Source organism: Pleurodeles waltl, chromosome 5 (assembly GCF_031143425.1).
Source record: "Pleurodeles waltl isolate 20211129_DDA chromosome 5, aPleWal1.hap1.20221129, whole genome shotgun sequence".
Classification (NCBI taxonomy): domain Eukaryota; kingdom Metazoa; phylum Chordata; class Amphibia; order Caudata; family Salamandridae; genus Pleurodeles; species Pleurodeles waltl.
In genome coordinates this window covers 624985776-625002113 of record NC_090444.1, presented here as the reverse complement: position 1 = coordinate 625002113, position 16338 = coordinate 624985776, and the positions used below count along the sequence as shown (strand labels likewise).

The 16338-nt window shown below is 46.9% G+C and overlaps 1 protein-coding gene across 1 annotated transcript in view; it reads right to left on the bottom strand.

The window, feature by feature from the left end:
• Window positions 1-16338, bottom strand: part of HEATR1 (HEAT repeat containing 1) — a 710058-nt gene that overhangs the window by 145959 nt on the left and 547761 nt on the right. Inside the window, exons 33-34 of the mRNA XM_069234483.1 lie at window positions 15306-15352; window positions 11190-11313 (exon numbers count right to left, since the gene is read on the bottom strand). Of these exons, the coding sequence (XP_069090584.1) occupies window positions 11190-11313; window positions 15306-15352 (171 nt within the window). The remainder of the gene's footprint in view (window positions 1-11189; window positions 11314-15305; window positions 15353-16338) is intronic.

The window sequence follows — 16338 nt, the reverse complement described above, 5'->3', positions numbered from 1 at the left end:
ATTTTTCTCACTGCATCAACACATTGGCTACACTAAGGCTCCGTCCTTGGCTATCAGTATCATTTTAGTCTGACCCTTTTTAGCTAATTGAGAAGGAGCAATTTCTGACTGCCTGGAACAGATCTTTCTGGCTATCACAGTGCATTTCAATTTAAATCAGTTAGTTAAGATATCATTACACACATACTAGCAGTTTAAGATCAGACAGAAAAGAGTCCTTGTACCTTGAGATTCCCATACTGTAGGAAGCTGGCTCTTTATATGGTATACCAAAATGAGTATACCATGCAAACAGCCAAGGGGGTCCCCATACCAGTGGACAGGGCTTGCTCTAGCAATCCCAAGGTCCGTTTTTTTAGGGGGTAGTATGGTCAAGCAGCCTTAGGCTTTTCAGACAGAAGTGTTGACATCAGCAAATAAACACCCAGTCAAAAATTGATGCACACGACTTAAAGAGATCCACACCAATTTATAAAAATAACAAGTACCTCTATAGATACTTAAGCACGAGAATCAATACGATCAGGTAAGTATTTTGCAAGAGAAATACTTTCAGGTTTTAAAAGTCGACAGGGCATTTTTCAGAGGCGGCAATGTTATCCTATGGAGGAAAAACAAATACTGCATACGGATGTGGGACACTGAATTACGGGACCAATCGCCAGGACTTAAGGTAAGTATGGGACAAGATCCAAGGCAGCACCAACAGATCACCTCGTGCAGCATTGGGAGAGCCGGGTGCAGAAGTGTTTTTTAGTGTTGGATGCCCAAACTTATCCTATGGGGGAAAAACGTACTGCATTCGGGCACTTGACAGCGACTATAGGGCAAATCTCCTGGACTTAAGGTAAGTGTGGGGCAAGGTTCAAGGCAGCAACAACAGGACACCTCGGGCGGCACTGGGGCGGCCAGGTGCAGACATGCTTTTCAGGTGCCCGATGTTAGTCAAAGGGAATCGGTCCAGTTAAAAGAGGCTGCAGGTTTAGACTTGGAGGCCAGTTGGGCTTAACCAGCACATGGGCTCAGATCTCACAATGCTCGGAACAACTTCAGTCCTCTTCTCCACGGGACAGGGGGAACGGGTGCAGAGGTGTCAGATTTTCATCACTGGGAACACTCTCGGTCAAGGGGGCCTGCAGGCAGCAGTGGTGAGTCCACAGTGGACAAGTTCAAGATGGGCTTTGTCTCTGGAGGAACTGGGGACCACGCTGGCCCACTTCAGCTCGTGCTAGGCGATACGACTGAAGTTGTGCTTTCAGGTGTTGGGTTTTGGCAGTTCAGAGTCCTCTCAGGTCTCTTGGGGTACATGAAGGATGCAGGGTAGCAGCTCCACTGCTCCACGGGAGTTCCTGGGTCTTTGATGAAGGCAGGCAGTCCTCCCAGACTTTTGGAGGCATGACAGCTTGCAGGATGAGACGACTTTGGAGCAATTTGGCTGGAACAGCAGACAGGTCGGCAGAGCTTCTTCCTCAGTCTTTGTTTTTGGGGCTCGAGTGTACTTCTTTGCAGGTCAGAAGGAATCTGATTTCATGGTTGCAGGGGCTCCCTTACCTACCGGATTTAGGGGCGTTAGTGGTGTGAAGGGTAGCAGCCAATGGGATAATTACCCCTCGGGGTCACTATACCTCCTATATGAACACTTCATGTGGGAAGTGGGTTTATCTCTGTCTCAGAGTTCCAAGTTGGCAGACTTATAAATTTTGTGTCCACATTGGGCAGCTCACCTTAAGGGTGGAACTGACCTTAGAGCAGACATGCCTTTCTGACTATTAATTTTCCCACCTCTTAGGTGCTAAATGGGCCTTAGGATATTGGGGTCGGCATCTCCCTTCTAAGGGAAGCGAGATCTGCATGCCACGGGTGGTGGGCCTCTTTGAAGTCCCGTGCCTTGGAATGTAGAATTGCAGGCCATTCTGTCGGGAGGTGTATGTTAACACCCCTGCCACAGCAGGCTTTGTTCCTGACTGCCCAAGAGCATTATCTCTCAATCTTGAGGGGTCAGAAAAATGTCTGTTGGTGGCAGGCTCGTCAGCCAGCACAAGGGTAGATGGTAGGTTTGTCAGAGGGGACCTCTGACGTGCCCTCTGGGTACATTTGTTAATAAATTCATCACTGGAATCAGTGAGGGTTTATTAATATGAGAAGTTTGATACCAAACATCCCTATTTTCAGTGAAGCCATCATGTAGCTGTGGAACTCTTATTGACCAGTGTCCAGCACATGCACTTAAAATGGCTTCCCTGATCACTTACTATGTCTAAGAGTCTACAAAGACAAAGCAGGGGTGTAGGAAGTTGGCTCTGTATGTGCTATTTCAAAGTAAGGAATAGCATGCACAGAGTCCAAGACTCTAAGGGTTCCCCTTAGAGGTAAAATAGTGGTAAAAAATAGATAATACTAATGCTCTATTTTGTGGTAGTGTGGTCGAGCAGTAGGCTTATCCAAGGAGTAGTGTTAAGCATTTGTTGTACATACACATAGACAATAAATGAGGTACACACACTCAGAGACAAATCCAGCCAATAGGTTTTTATATAGAAAAATATCTTTTCTTAGTTTATTTTAAGAACCACAGGTTCAAATTCTACATGTAATATCTCATTCGAAAGGTATTGCAGGTAAGTACTTTAGGAACTTCAAATCATCAAAATTGCATGTATACTTTTCAAGTTATTCACAAATAGCTGTTTTAAAAGTGGACACTTAGTGCAATTTTCACAGTTCCTAGGGGAGGTAAGTATTTGTTAGGTTAACCAGGTAAGTAAGACACTTACAGGGCTTAGTTCTTGGTCCAAGGTAGCCCACCGTTGGGGGTTCAGGGCAACCCCAAAGTCACCACACCAGCAGCTCAGGGCCGGTCAGGTGCAGAGTTCAAAGTGGTGCCCAAAACACATAGGCTAGAATGGAGAGAAGGGGGTGCCCCGGTTCCGGTCTGCTTGCAGGTAAGTACCCGCGTCTTCGGAGGGCAGACCAGAGGGGTTTTGTAGGGCACCGGGGGGGACACAAGCCCACACGGAAATCTCACCCTCAGCAGCACGGGGGCGGCCGGGTGCAGTGTAGAAACAAGCGTCGGGTTCGCAATGTTAGTCTATGAGAGATCTCGGGATCTCTTCAGCGCTGCAGGCAGGCAAGGGGGGGATTCCTCGGGGAAACCTCCACTTGGGCAAGGGAGAGGGACTCCTGGGGGTCACTTCTCCAGTGAAAGTCCGGTCCTTCAGGTCCTGGGGGCTGCGGGTGCAGGGTCTCTCCCAGGCGTCGGGACTTTAGGTTCAAAGAGTCGCGGTCAGGGGAAGCCTCGGGTTTCCCTCTGCAGGCGGCGCTGTGGGGGCTCAGGGGGGACAGGTTTTGGTACTCACAGTATCAGAGTAGTCCTGGGGTCCCTCCTGAGGTGTTGGATCGCCACCAGCCGAGTCGGGGTCGCCGGGTGCAGTGTTGCAAGTCTCACGCTTCTTGCGGGGAGCTTGCAGGGTTCTTTAAAGCTGCTGGAAACAAAGTTGCAGCTTTTCTTGGAGCAGGTCCGCTGTCCTCTGGAGTTTCTTGTCTTTTCGAAGCAGGGGCAGTCCTCAGAGGATGTCGAGGTCGCTGGTCCCTTTGGAAGGCGTCGCTGGAGCAGGATCTTTGGAAGGCAGGAGACAGGCCGGTGAGTTTCTGGAGCCAAGGCAGTTGTCGTCTTCTGGTCTTCCGCTGCAGGGGTTTTCAGCTGGGCAGTCCTTCTTCTTGTAGTTGCAGGAATCTAATTTTCTAGGGTTCAGGGTAGCCCTTAAATACTAAATTTAAGGGCGTGTTTAGGTCTGGGGGGTTAGTAGCCAATGGCTACTAGCCCTGAGGGTGGGTACACCCTCTTTGTGCCTCCTCCCAAGGGGAGGGGGTCACAATCCTAACCCTATTGGGGGAATCCTCCATCTGCAAGATGGAGGATTTCTAAAAGTCAGAGTCACCTCAGCTCAGGACACCTTAGGGGCGGTCCTGACTGGCCAGTGACTCCTCCTTGTTTTTCTCATTATTTTCTCCGGCCTTGCCGCCAAAAGTGGGGCCTGGCCGGAGGGGGCGGGCAACTCCACTAGCTGGAGTGTCCTGCTGGGTTGGCACAAAGGAGGTGAGCCTTTGAGGCTCACCGCCAGGTGTGACAATTCCTGCCTGGGAGAGGTGTTAGCATCTCCACCCAGTGCAGGCTTTGTTACTGGCCTCAGAGTGACAAAGGCACTCTCCCCATGGGGCCAGCAACATGTCTCGGTTTGTGGCAGGCTGCTAAAACTAGTCAGCCTACACAGATAGTCGGTTAAGTTTCAGGGGGCACCTCTAAGGTGCCCTCTGTGGTGTATTTTACAATAAAATGTACACTGGCATCAGTGTGCATTTATTGTGCTGAGAAGTTTGATACCAAACTTCCCAGTTTTCAGTGTAGCCATTATGGTGCTGTGGAGTTCGTGTTTGACAGACTCCCAGACCATATACTCTTATGGCTACCCTGCACTTACAATGTCTAAGGTTTTGTTTAGACACTGTAGGGGTACCATGCTCATGCACTGGTGCCCTCACCTATGGTATAGTGCACCCTGCCTTAGGGCTGTAAGGCCTGCTAGAGGGGTGTCTTACCTATACTGCATAGGCAGTGAGAGGCTGGCATGGCACCCTGAGGGGAGTGCCATGTCGACTTACTCGTTTTGTCCTCACTAGCACACACAAGCTGGCAAGCAGTGTGTCTGTGTTGAGTGAGAGGTCTCCAGGGTGGCATAAGACATGCTGCAGCCCTTAGAGACCTTCCTTGGCATCAGGGCCCTTGGTACTAGAAGTACCAGTTACAAGGGACTTATCTGGATGCCAGGGTCTGCCAATTGTGGATACAATGGTACATTTTAGGTGAAGGAACACTGGTGCTGGGGCCTGGTTAGCAGGGTCCCAGCACACTTCTCAGTCAAGTCAGCATCAGTATCAGGCAAAAAGTGGGGGGTAACTGCAACAGGGAGCCATTTCTTTACACAAGCCCCCCCCAGCCCACAGGCCAGGAGACTCAGCCAACGCTGGAAGAGTCTTCCTAGTCTGTCAGGCGAGGAAGAGTAGAGGAAATGGCTGGTTTGTTGCAGGGCCTACTCTGCCTTACATCCTCCTGTTCAGGTCATTCCCTCGGGGGAACTGACCCACTTCCACAGTGATAGGACCTAGTCTGAACTGCCTCTTGTCTGTGCTTGTTATGTCTTCACCCATTCTCTCTATTTTGGGGTCAGAGGTATCCACCTCTGCTAATCTTATCTTAGCCAGGGTCACCCCTAGCTTACCCAAAGAGGTTACCCAGAGCTGGAGTAACCCCACCATGACCAACAGGGTCAGGGGGCCTAACTTGTTATTTGGCATGGGGTCAGACCACCAGGCCAAGGATAGTGCAGCCATAAAGGCTAACACCCAGCAGAGGCCACTGACAGCTGTCAGTGCCCAGAACCACACCTTTAGCTCTTCACCTACAAGGGAAGGGGCTAAGTTACAGGCTTCTTTGGGTTCAGGTTGCCTGTCTGCTGTATTGGAGTGGGGGGTTACCACATCTTGTAGTAAACACCCTTCTTCCACTCTTTCTTCTGTTAGCTGAGGAGCCACCCACTCAGGTTTAACAGTTGCCTGACTAGCCAGGACTTCTTGTGGGTCAGGTTGGACTTTATCAGGGCCATTTTTGGAGTTCTCCCCTACTGGAGCAGAATCTCCTTGGCTTGCTGTAACCTTGGCTAAAGGTTGTCCACCCTTCCTACTCTGTTTTCTTTTCTTCTTCTTCTGGGGCCTGCTTGCATTTACTGCAGAGGCAGGACTTCCAGAATCCTTGGGGGAGGACTGGCACTGGACCAGTTCCTCTCTTGGGCTCTGACTAACCTCTGGGTAGTCATTTCCAAGGAGACAATCAAGGGGGAGGTCTGTACTGACTACTACCCTTCTCCAGCTAAGAGTGCCACCCACTTCTATGGGCACTAAAGCCACAGGCCTCTTAGTGACCCTGTCTAGGCTAACTCTTACCCTGGCAGTCTCCCCTGGGATGTACTGGTTTGAGAGCACCAGCCTGTCATGCACAATAGTGTGACTGGCACAAGTGTCTCTCAGGGCAGTGGTTGGGATTCCATTCACCAGTAGGTGGTGGAAGTGTCTACTTCCCTCTGGAATCTCCAACTCACCTGTTGGGCCCTGTTTCCAGTTGAAGGCTAGGAAGACCTCCTCATCTGAGGAGTCATCTCCCATGGCTACACTGGTTACCCCAGGAATTTTGTTCTGGGGTTTGTTTTTGGGACAAGAAGTGTCCTTGGTGTGGTGCCCAGACTGTTTACAGTTGTGGCACCATGCCTTAGTGGCATCCCAGTTCTTACCCTAGTACCCACCTTTGTTTTGGGTTGTGTCTTGGGGCCCACCCACCTGTTCTGGTTTTTGGGGGCCTACAGAGGACTCTTTTTCTTTGTTTCTAGTGTTACCCACTTTCTCCTGGGGAGTTTTTGTAACCCCTTTCTTTTGGTCACCCCCAGTGGAAGTTTTGGTTACCCTAGTCTTGACCCAGTGGTCTGCCTTCTTTCCCAATTCTTGGGGAGAAATTGGACCTAGGTCTACCAGATACTGATGCAACTTTTCATTGAAGCAGTTACTTAAAATGTGTTCTTTCATAAACAAATTATAAAGCCCAACATAGTCACACACTTCATTTCCAGTTAACCAACCATCTAGTGTTTTTACTGAGTAGTCTACAAAATCAACCCAGGTCTGGCTCGAGGATTTTTGAGCCCCCCTGAATCTAATTCTATACTCCTCAGTGGAGAATCCAAAGCCCTCAATCAGGGTACCCTTCATGAGGTCATAAGATTCTGCATCTTTTCCAGAGAGTGTGAGGAGTCTATCCCTACACTTTCCAGTGAACATTTCCCAAAGGAGAGCACCCCAGTGAGATCTGTTTACTTTTCTGGTTACACAAGCCCTCTCAAAAGCTGTGAACCATTTGGTGATGTCATCACCATCTTCATATTTTGTTACAATCCCTTTGGGGATTTTTAGGATGTCAGGAGAATCTCTGACCCTATTTAAGTTGCTGCCACCATCGATGGGACCTAGGCCCATCTCTTTTCTTTCCCTTTCTATGGCTAGGAGCTGCTTTTCCAAAGCCAATCTTTTGACCATCCTGGCTAACAGGGGGTCATCTTCACTGGAGTTATCCTCAGTGATTTCAGAGGTGTTGGTCTCTCCTGTGAGGAAACCAGCATCTCTGACTATTATTTTTGGAGTCAGGGTTTGAGGGACCCTGTTCTCCCTAGATAGGACTGGTAGGGGGGAATTTTCCTCCAAGTCACTATCCTCTTCCTCTGAGTTGCCACCCTCAGAGGGGTTGGCCTTTTCAAACTCTGCCAAAAGCTCCTGGAGCTGTATTTTGGTAGGTTTGGGGCCCATTGTTATTTTCTTTATTTTACCGAGTGACCTTAGCTCCCTCATCTTAAGATGGAGGTAAGGTGTGGTGTCGAGTTCCACCACAGTCACATCTGTGCTAGACATTTTGCTTCTAAAAGTTGGAATACTTTTTAAGAATCTACAACTGGTTCTAGAATCTAATTCAAACTTTTACAAACTTTTAAACTCTAAAAGAAATGCTAAACAGGATCTAACACAAGGCCCTAGCAGGTCTTTTAAGAATTTAGAAAACTTTTCAAATTGCAAAAATCAATTTCTAATGACAATTTTGGAATTTGTCGTGTGATCAGGTATTGGCTGAGTAGTCCAGCAAATGCAAAGTCTTGTACCCCACCGCTGATCCACCAATGTAGGAAGTTGGCTCTGTATGTGCTATTTCAAAGTAAGGAATAGCATGCACAGAGTCCAAGGGTTCCCCTTAGAGGTAAAATAGTGGTAAAAAATAGATAATACTAATGCTCTATTTTGTGGTAGTGTGGTCGAGCAGTAGGCTTATCCAAGGAGTAGTGTTAAGCATTTGTTGTACATACACATAGACAATAAATGAGGTACACACACTCAGAGACAAATCCAGCCAATAGGTTTTTATATAGAAAAATATCTTTTCTTAGTTTATTTTAAGAACCACAGGTTCAAATTCTACATGTAATATCTCATTCGAAAGGTATTGCATGTAAGTACTTTAGGAACTTCAAATCATCAAAATTGCATGTATACTTTTCAAGTTATTCACAAATAGCTGTTTTAAAAGTGGACACTTAGTGCAATTTTCACAGTTCCTAGGGGAGGTAAGTATTTGTTAGGTTAACCAGGTAAGTAAGACACTTACAGGGCTTAGTTCTTGGTCCAAGGTAGCCCACCGTTGGGGGTTCAGGGCAACCCCAAAGTCACCACACCAGCAGCTCAGGGCCGGTCAGGTGCAGAGTTCAAAGTGGTGCCCAAAACACATAGGCTAGAATGGAGAGAAGGGGGTGCCCCGGTTCCGGTCTGCTTGCAGGTAAGTACCCGCGTCTTCGGAGGGCAGACCAGAGGGGTTTTGTAGGGCACCGGGGGGGACACAAGCCCACACGGAAATCTCACCCTCAGCAGCACGGGGGCGGCCGGGTGCAGTGTAGAAACAAGCGTCGGGTTCGCAATGTTAGTCTATGAGAGATCTCGGGATCTCTTCAGCGCTGCAGGCAGGCAAGGGGGGGATTCCTCGGGGAAACCTCCACTTGGGCAAGGGAGAGGGACTCCTGGGGGTCACTTCTCCAGTGAAAGTCCGGTCCTTCAGGTCCTGGGGGCTGCGGGTGCAGGGTCTCTCCCAGGCGTCGGGACTTTAGGTTCAAAGAGTCGCGGTCAGGGGAAGCCTCGGGTTTCCCTCTGCAGGCGGCGCTGTGGGGGCTCAGGGGGGACAGGTTTTGGTACTCACAGTATCAGAGTAGTCCTGGGGTCCCTCCTGAGGTGTTGGATCGCCACCAGCCGAGTCGGGGTCGCCGGGTGCAGTGTTGCAAGTCTCACGCTTCTTGCGGGGAGCTTGCAGGGTTCTTTAAAGCTGCTGGAAACAAAGTTGCAGCTTTTCTTGGAGCAGGTCCGCTGTCCTCGGGAGTTTCTTGTCTTTTCGAAGCAGGGGCAGTCCTCAGAGGATGTCGAGGTCGCTGGTCCCTTTGGAAGGCGTCGCTGGAGCAGGATCTTTGGAAGGCAGGAGACAGGCCGGTGAGTTTCTGGAGCCAAGGCAGTTGTCGTCTTCTGGTCTTCCGCTGCAGGGGTTTTCAGCTGGGCAGTCCTTCTTCTTGTAGTTGCAGGAATCTAATTTTCTAGGGTTCAGGGTAGCCCTTAAATACTAAATTTAAGGGCGTGTTTAGGTCTGGGGGGTTAGTAGCCAATGGCTACTAGCCCTGAGGGTGGGTACACCCTCTTTGTGCCTCCTCCCAAGGGGAGGGGGTCACAATCCTAACCCTATTGGGGGAATCCTCCATCTGCAAGATGGAGGATTTCTAAAAGTCAGAGTCACCTCAGCTCAGGACACCTTAGGGGCGGTCCTGACTGGCCAGTGACTCCTCCTTGTTTTTCTCATTATTTTCTCCGGCCTTGCCGCCAAAAGTGGGGCCTGGCCGGAGGGGGCGGGCAACTCCACTAGCTGGAGTGTCCTGCTGGGTTGGCACAAAGGAGGTGAGCCTTTGAGGCTCACCGCCAGGTGTGACAATTCCTGCCTGGGAGAGGTGTTAGCATCTCCACCCAGTGCAGGCTTTGTTACTGGCCTCAGAGTGACAAAGGCACTCTCCCCATGGGGCCAGCAACATGTCTCGGTTTGTGGCAGGCTGCTAAAACTAGTCAGCCTACACAGATAGTCGGTTAAGTTTCAGGGGGCACCTCTAAGGTGCCCTCTGTGGTGTATTTTACAATAAAATGTACACTGGCATCAGTGTGCATTTATTGTGCTGAGAAGTTTGATACCAAACTTCCCAGTTTTCAGTGTAGCCATTATGGTGCTGTGGAGTTCGTGTTTGACAGACTCCCAGACCATATACTCTTATGGCTACCCTGCACTTACAATGTCTAAGGTTTTGTTTAGACACTGTAGGGGTACCATGCTCATGCACTGGTGCCCTCACCTATGGTATAGTGCACCCTGCCTTAGGGCTGTAAGGCCTGCTAGAGGGGTGTCTTATCTATACTGCATAGGCAGTGAGAGGCTGGCATGGCACCCTGAGGGGAGTGCCATGTCGACTTACTCGTTTTGTCCTCACTAGCACACACAAGCTGGCAAGCAGTGTGTCTGTGTTGAGTGAGAGGTCTCCAGGGTGGCATAAGACATGCTGCAGCCCTTAGAGACCTTCCTTGGCATCAGGGCCCTTGGTACTAGAAGTACCAGTTACAAGGGACTTATCTGGATGCCAGGGTCTGCCAATTGTGGATACAATGGTACATTTTAGGTGAAGGAACACTGGTGCTGGGGCCTGGTTAGCAGGGTCCCAGCACACTTCTCAGTCAAGTCAGCATCAGTATCAGGCAAAAAGTGGGGGGTAACTGCAACAGGGAGCCATTTCTTTACAAGGGGCAAATCTGCTATTTTAGATATGACAACACATGTAATATAAGGCACCCTGCCTTAGGGCTGAAAAACCTACTGTAGGGGTGACTTACATATATTGCACAGAGTGTTACAGGACATGACTCTCAGGCTGTGAACATTGTTGTATTTTCACTTGTAGCTGCACCAAGACATGCAGACTGCAGTCATGAGTTTGGTGCTGGGTCCCTTAGAGTGGCACCATTCACGAGGGCCTTACAGAGGTGCTAAAGGCCTGACCACTTGGGGATCAAGTGCCCAGAAGTCTTGTTCTCGGGAAGGAACACTGGCACTGGGGACCCAGTTAGCAGGAAGCCAGTAAACGTCTGTCAAAGATGCATCAAACAAAAGGCAAAAAGTGGGGGGACTACTGCAACCAAAACCCAGTTTACGCATACTTCCTTTCTTCCTAGTTCCTCAGCTATCATGCTGTTCAGCTTGTTAACAAAAAAAATCCTAGTCACACCTTAACCGCTGTATGGTATATAATAGTATTATAACACTGCTCCTGCTGAAATGCACTATTCGTGTTTCTGGTACACACATCTCTAGCAAGGACTTAGACAGTACAGTTTAAATTGAATATCTGTTCTACCAAACTGTGCTGGGCTTCCAACGATTTACTTCTCCAAATGATTCAATGCCAGTCTGTCTTCATAGAGTGAATAAAGTAAACTGAGCAATATCACAAAGTGAAGTAGAAGACAAAGTCTACCTTATCTAGCATCTCATAGGATTTGCTGAGCAGGGCCCTCCAGAACTTCGCCGTTGGCTTATCTGCATTTTCTTCCACAGAACTTGCGACAATGTTGATATAGCAGAGAACCTCTTCCAACAACCTGAAAAACAGCATGAATCTTGATAACCTATGAACATGTAACACAAATGTACTCACGAAGAAGACCCACAATGGATGGCATGCAACATATTGTTGTAGATAAACATACCCAAATCATGTTTTTTTTTTACTTTGGATGTTTACAAAGGTAGAAGATTGCTTCAACAGAATCTCAAACAACACAAAAAAGAAAGTATACATACATGTATGAAAAACGAAAGGTTTACTTTCTAAAGTAACTGATACACCAGGTTTATAAAGTCTAGTAGCTGACCAAGTTGTGGGAAAAATATACCACCATTTGAGTAGAGAAAGACAGTGCACTGGCACTTAAAAATGCAGAGCTGCATGGCATATATTTCATGCTTGTTCCCAGCTCTTCCACACTGTGAGGGCCTCACCCCCCACTCTACCCCCCCAAAAAACATAATAAATCTACATTTAGTTAAGCTAGAGTTTAGATTTCCACAAACTCAAGGAATTAACAAAGAAGGCTACACCTGATGTAGATTTCCTTGCAGATTCCTTGGGAAATCATCTTTATTGGAAAAACAATATCTCTGTACGGAGTTCATTGTCGCAGAGAACTCCCCACAAGGGGAATATATTTCTGCAGCCAAACCCCTTTTTGTCTTCACTGCAAGGAAAATATTTTTCCCTGTGGTAAAAACCCTGCACTGAAACTCCGCTAAAATGGAGGATGCTCCATTTCGCTTTCCATCCCAGAAAGGGTATTAATGGCAGCATTTTGCTGAAGTAAAACTAATATCCTTTCCAGACTGGAGAGGGGAAACAGTAGTAGTTTGTGAATGCCCACAAGCTGACCTATTTATGGGTATCACAAACACCTAAGACTAACCACACAGTGGAGTGCTCTCAGTCACAACCCTTAGGATGCATTTATAAGTGGGGAGATCTAAACATGTATAAAAAGGTTTAAGCCTGTCAGGAATCCCTTTGTGAATATCAGTCAAGTGTAATGGAGGTAAATTCTGTTGTAAACGTATGTTTAGAAAAGTCGTCAATAATGTCTCTTAACATGTCACAAGCAATGATGTATGTAAGAAGTGCATGATGGGGTGGGGGGGAGGCGAGTAATGGCTTACCTAACCATAACTGATAGATCACAGTGGTGTTTTAGGCTTTGTAACCACACTTTAACCATTTTTTTCAGCAAATACATAAACCATAGAAATTCACTGAAAAATAACAATGGTTACAGGGATGTTATAGTTACAAAATAGAATTGAAAAAAACAAAGAAATTCACTTAAAAACCAAAGGTCACAGGGAAGTTATAGTTAGGTTCACACTTTTAACGTACAAAACCACATAAATTCACTAGCTATAGTTAGAGTTACCTCAAGTAACTATAACTTGTGATCTAAGGTAACTACAACCCGCGCCCCCATGCACAGTTTTTTCATCAAAAAGTTTATTGTAAATATTACATTCATATGATCAATGATACTATGAAAGATGACATGATTGCCTTAATTTGTGGAGTAATATGCAGTGCATGACAAGGGTGCAAGTTATAGTTACCTTAGGGCACGAGTTACAGTTACTTGAGGTAACTAACTATAACTGGTGAATTTCTATGGTTTTGTAAGTTTAAAATGCGGGCCTAACTATAACATTTTGAGTGGTCCAAATAACGTGTTGCCTGGGGGCAGCGAGTCCACATTAAGAGATCACCCTGGGGAGGTGGTGGTCCCTGGGGAAGCAGGAGCCCCCCCTCCCCACCTTTTTTTTTTTTTAAGCCCCCCGGACTCTGCCCACCCGGGGGCATTAGGCTAACGAAGCACTTCATTTGTAAAACATTTATGAGCAGATTTGCGGACCCACCCAGTCTCTGTTCACAAAATAAAAAATAAAACAATATGCTTTTTAGCCCTGGGGGAGCACCAACAGAGTTAAGGGTTCAGGGTGTTCCTACCCTGGCCCTTTTGTATTATTTTGTTTCGGCTGAAGCAGAGTCCCAAAATTGTTGACAACTCTTCAACAGCTTCCCCTTGTTGAAGTGTTATAAGCCAATCAGATCTCAGCAAGAGATCGTTAGGGGTTGCGAATCCTTCGCGTCCCTAGGTATATAAATTTGTTTTCCCTTTAATTTCTCAAAAACTACTGAACTGAATTACACCAAAACAATTTAAGAAAAAGCACTGCAGTGGTTTTTGCGCTATCGCTGTTCAAAATCCCAATGGAGAAATGATTGGGGAAAACGTGTTTTGGGACCCCCCTTTTTTCTCGGCGTCCCCTAGACGGATCACCCCAAAATTTTCCAAGCATTAGCTGATGGAACTGGCAAATTGTTTTGGAAAGTTTGGTGAAGATTCGTCAAGTGGCACCAAAGGTTTCTGCAAGTAAAAAAACGCGCTTTTTATATAGAAACTAGATTGTAACTGTAACTACCTAGTGGTGACCACCACTTGATAATATGATCTACTGGCGGTCACCAGTAGGTAGTTATAGTTAGGACCAAGTCTAAATGAAACCCAGGATAGAGGCTGAAACATGCATCATGGCATGACTTGCCATTTGGGAGGATAAGCCCAAAACTGCGCTGTGTCCAGAACAGCTCCGATGAAAGGAAGCATCTGAAAATGAGTCAGGGGTGACTTTGACATGTTGATAGTGAAACCTAGCGAGTGCATGAGACCCACCATGGTCTGGAGGTGGGGGACGACAGACTGGGCTTGAGGCACCAAAGGCATACGAGATGTGGGTCCGTCACTGATATCAAGCAGTGACAGGCATGGCAGGGCAGGGCTTCAAGCACCTTCCTAGATGACATCCATGCCACACCAGGAGAAAAATCTCCAAAAGACTTTAACAAAAGATTTTAAAATGTTAGTCAAAAATTGACTGAGGGGTAGCTCTTCTCCAGATCTACACTGACTGGTGGGGAAAGAAAATAAATGACATAAGAAAGCTGGGGTGGCGCCTATATAGGCACTGCACATGCCACTTTCGGTGCCAATGAAACCTCATGGAGCCGAACAGCGCCACCTACCGACACACAGCGGTACTGCTCACAACATTTTTCCAGATACAGTCTGATGCCTAGGGACCTATGGTAAGGAATCTGCAGCTAGAAATCTCTATCAGAGAGGGAGAACTGTGGACTCTACCGTCAGCCCAGGAAATGACAAGAAAGAACCCACTTGTCTTGGACAGTCACTATAGAATAGATTGCGCTCCAAGAAATCAACAATGCATTCAACTCCATTAAGGATTTCAGATTGTTTTTCAACATGCAACCGTAGCGAAAACACACTGTCCATCAGCCTGGATAATGACAGGAACACTTCTGCATTCTACTAATGTGGTTATGCATACTCAGCAGCAATTAAAAGGGAGAACAGTGGACTCTGACCTTAAGCCATCATATTTTAAATGGGAGGCGAGCGGCACAGTGCCCCTCCCTCTAGCCTGTTTTTCCCCGGGGACCCCCATCCCCCAGGCTCTACCTTTAAAATAGGTGGGTACCCACCAAGCACTTGTTAGAAGCCACAAGGGGAGCTCCCAGGCCCCTGAACCCCAGCCAGCTCCCTTTATGCTGTGTGAGCCGGCATCACTCCCGCCGGCAGAGAGCAGCTATCTAAACCAGGAGCAATTGGTTGACGTATGAAACAGATCTCAAGTCTGCTCATAGGTGAGCTGTTGGGAGCATTTTCAAAGAGCCCGCCCAATGGGAGCAAACTTAGCGTTTGCACCTGTTAAGCAGGAGTTTTAAAAAATACTCCCACTAGGCGGGAGCAAATATAAATTTCCCTGCTCGTGCTGATACTGGCAGGGAAACTGCTGTGTTCCCTTGGTGGGCTTCAAAGGACACCTCAAATGAGCCGGCCCTGTGAGATGGGGTCCCCAAGGCCATTAAAGGCTTTCCTTAGCCCTTTGATATCTTTCTGTCCCTAGAGATTAACTTTAGCTTACACAACACAAAGACTTTTCTAAACCATTAGGAAAACAGAAAAATAAACATATTTACCTTTGCTCCAGGACTTGTAACTCTTCCGATTCACTGCATTCAACCACCTGCAGCAACCAACAAAGCAAACACAGATGAGTATCAGAGAGAAGCACAGTATATAACAGTTGACAATTTTTCTCCTTAGATTACACCAACCCCCAAAAGGCTTTGTCATGAACACTTTAACCGGGCTTACTTAAACCCTATTGTTTATAGTTTCTTCTATGCTATTTGTATCATACTCTTGTCTGCAAACTCTTTTACCTCTTTCTATTAGAGAAGGTGAAGTTTAGTTCTGTGCATAAATGTTAGCATCATGTGTGCCTTCTATATAGGCTGACATATCTTTGTTGCTTAAGTTATGGTCGCTCATTCAAGTTAATATGGACGCTTACACCGGAGGCTAAAATATCAATATGTGAATCGAGATGATGCATTTATTGCTAAACTTATTTTGTCTTGTTGGGACTTTTATGTAATTTAGTCAATGACATATTAACATAAAATAAAATAGAAAAAATCAGGTACAATTAAAATCCCTGTATTTGGCCATAGTTTGAAGAGGCTTTGTGATGGAACTATCAGGTAATAAGTCATGCTGGTCCTGCAGTAAACTAGCCTCATTTGGGGTGCTCCAGGGCTCTGAGAGCAGCACACAGAATTGATCCTCAGCCAGGGTATAGCTCATCATTCCTGGGCAAGGGCTGTGATGGAGAACACCTAAACAACTCTATTAATAGACTTGTAAAATGTGTTTCTGCTCAATTTTAACATAGCGCTTAAAATTAGGATGCTAGGAACTTGCTAACCATTGTAGGAATGTTCATACTGTTTTCTCTTGCTGCATTTACTTTCACATTCTGTGTGATTATCGTTCATACTTTATGCACTAGACTTGGGTTTTAGAAAATACATTTTTTTTAAAAGTTTAATCCCTTGTTTCTTAGTGCTATTTTGAGTATGTCATTCATTAACGAAAGAGGGTAAGGAGTTCCGCTGTGAGCCCTGAACCTATCTAAAGGGACTAATCGTGACCAGAAAACACCAGCCG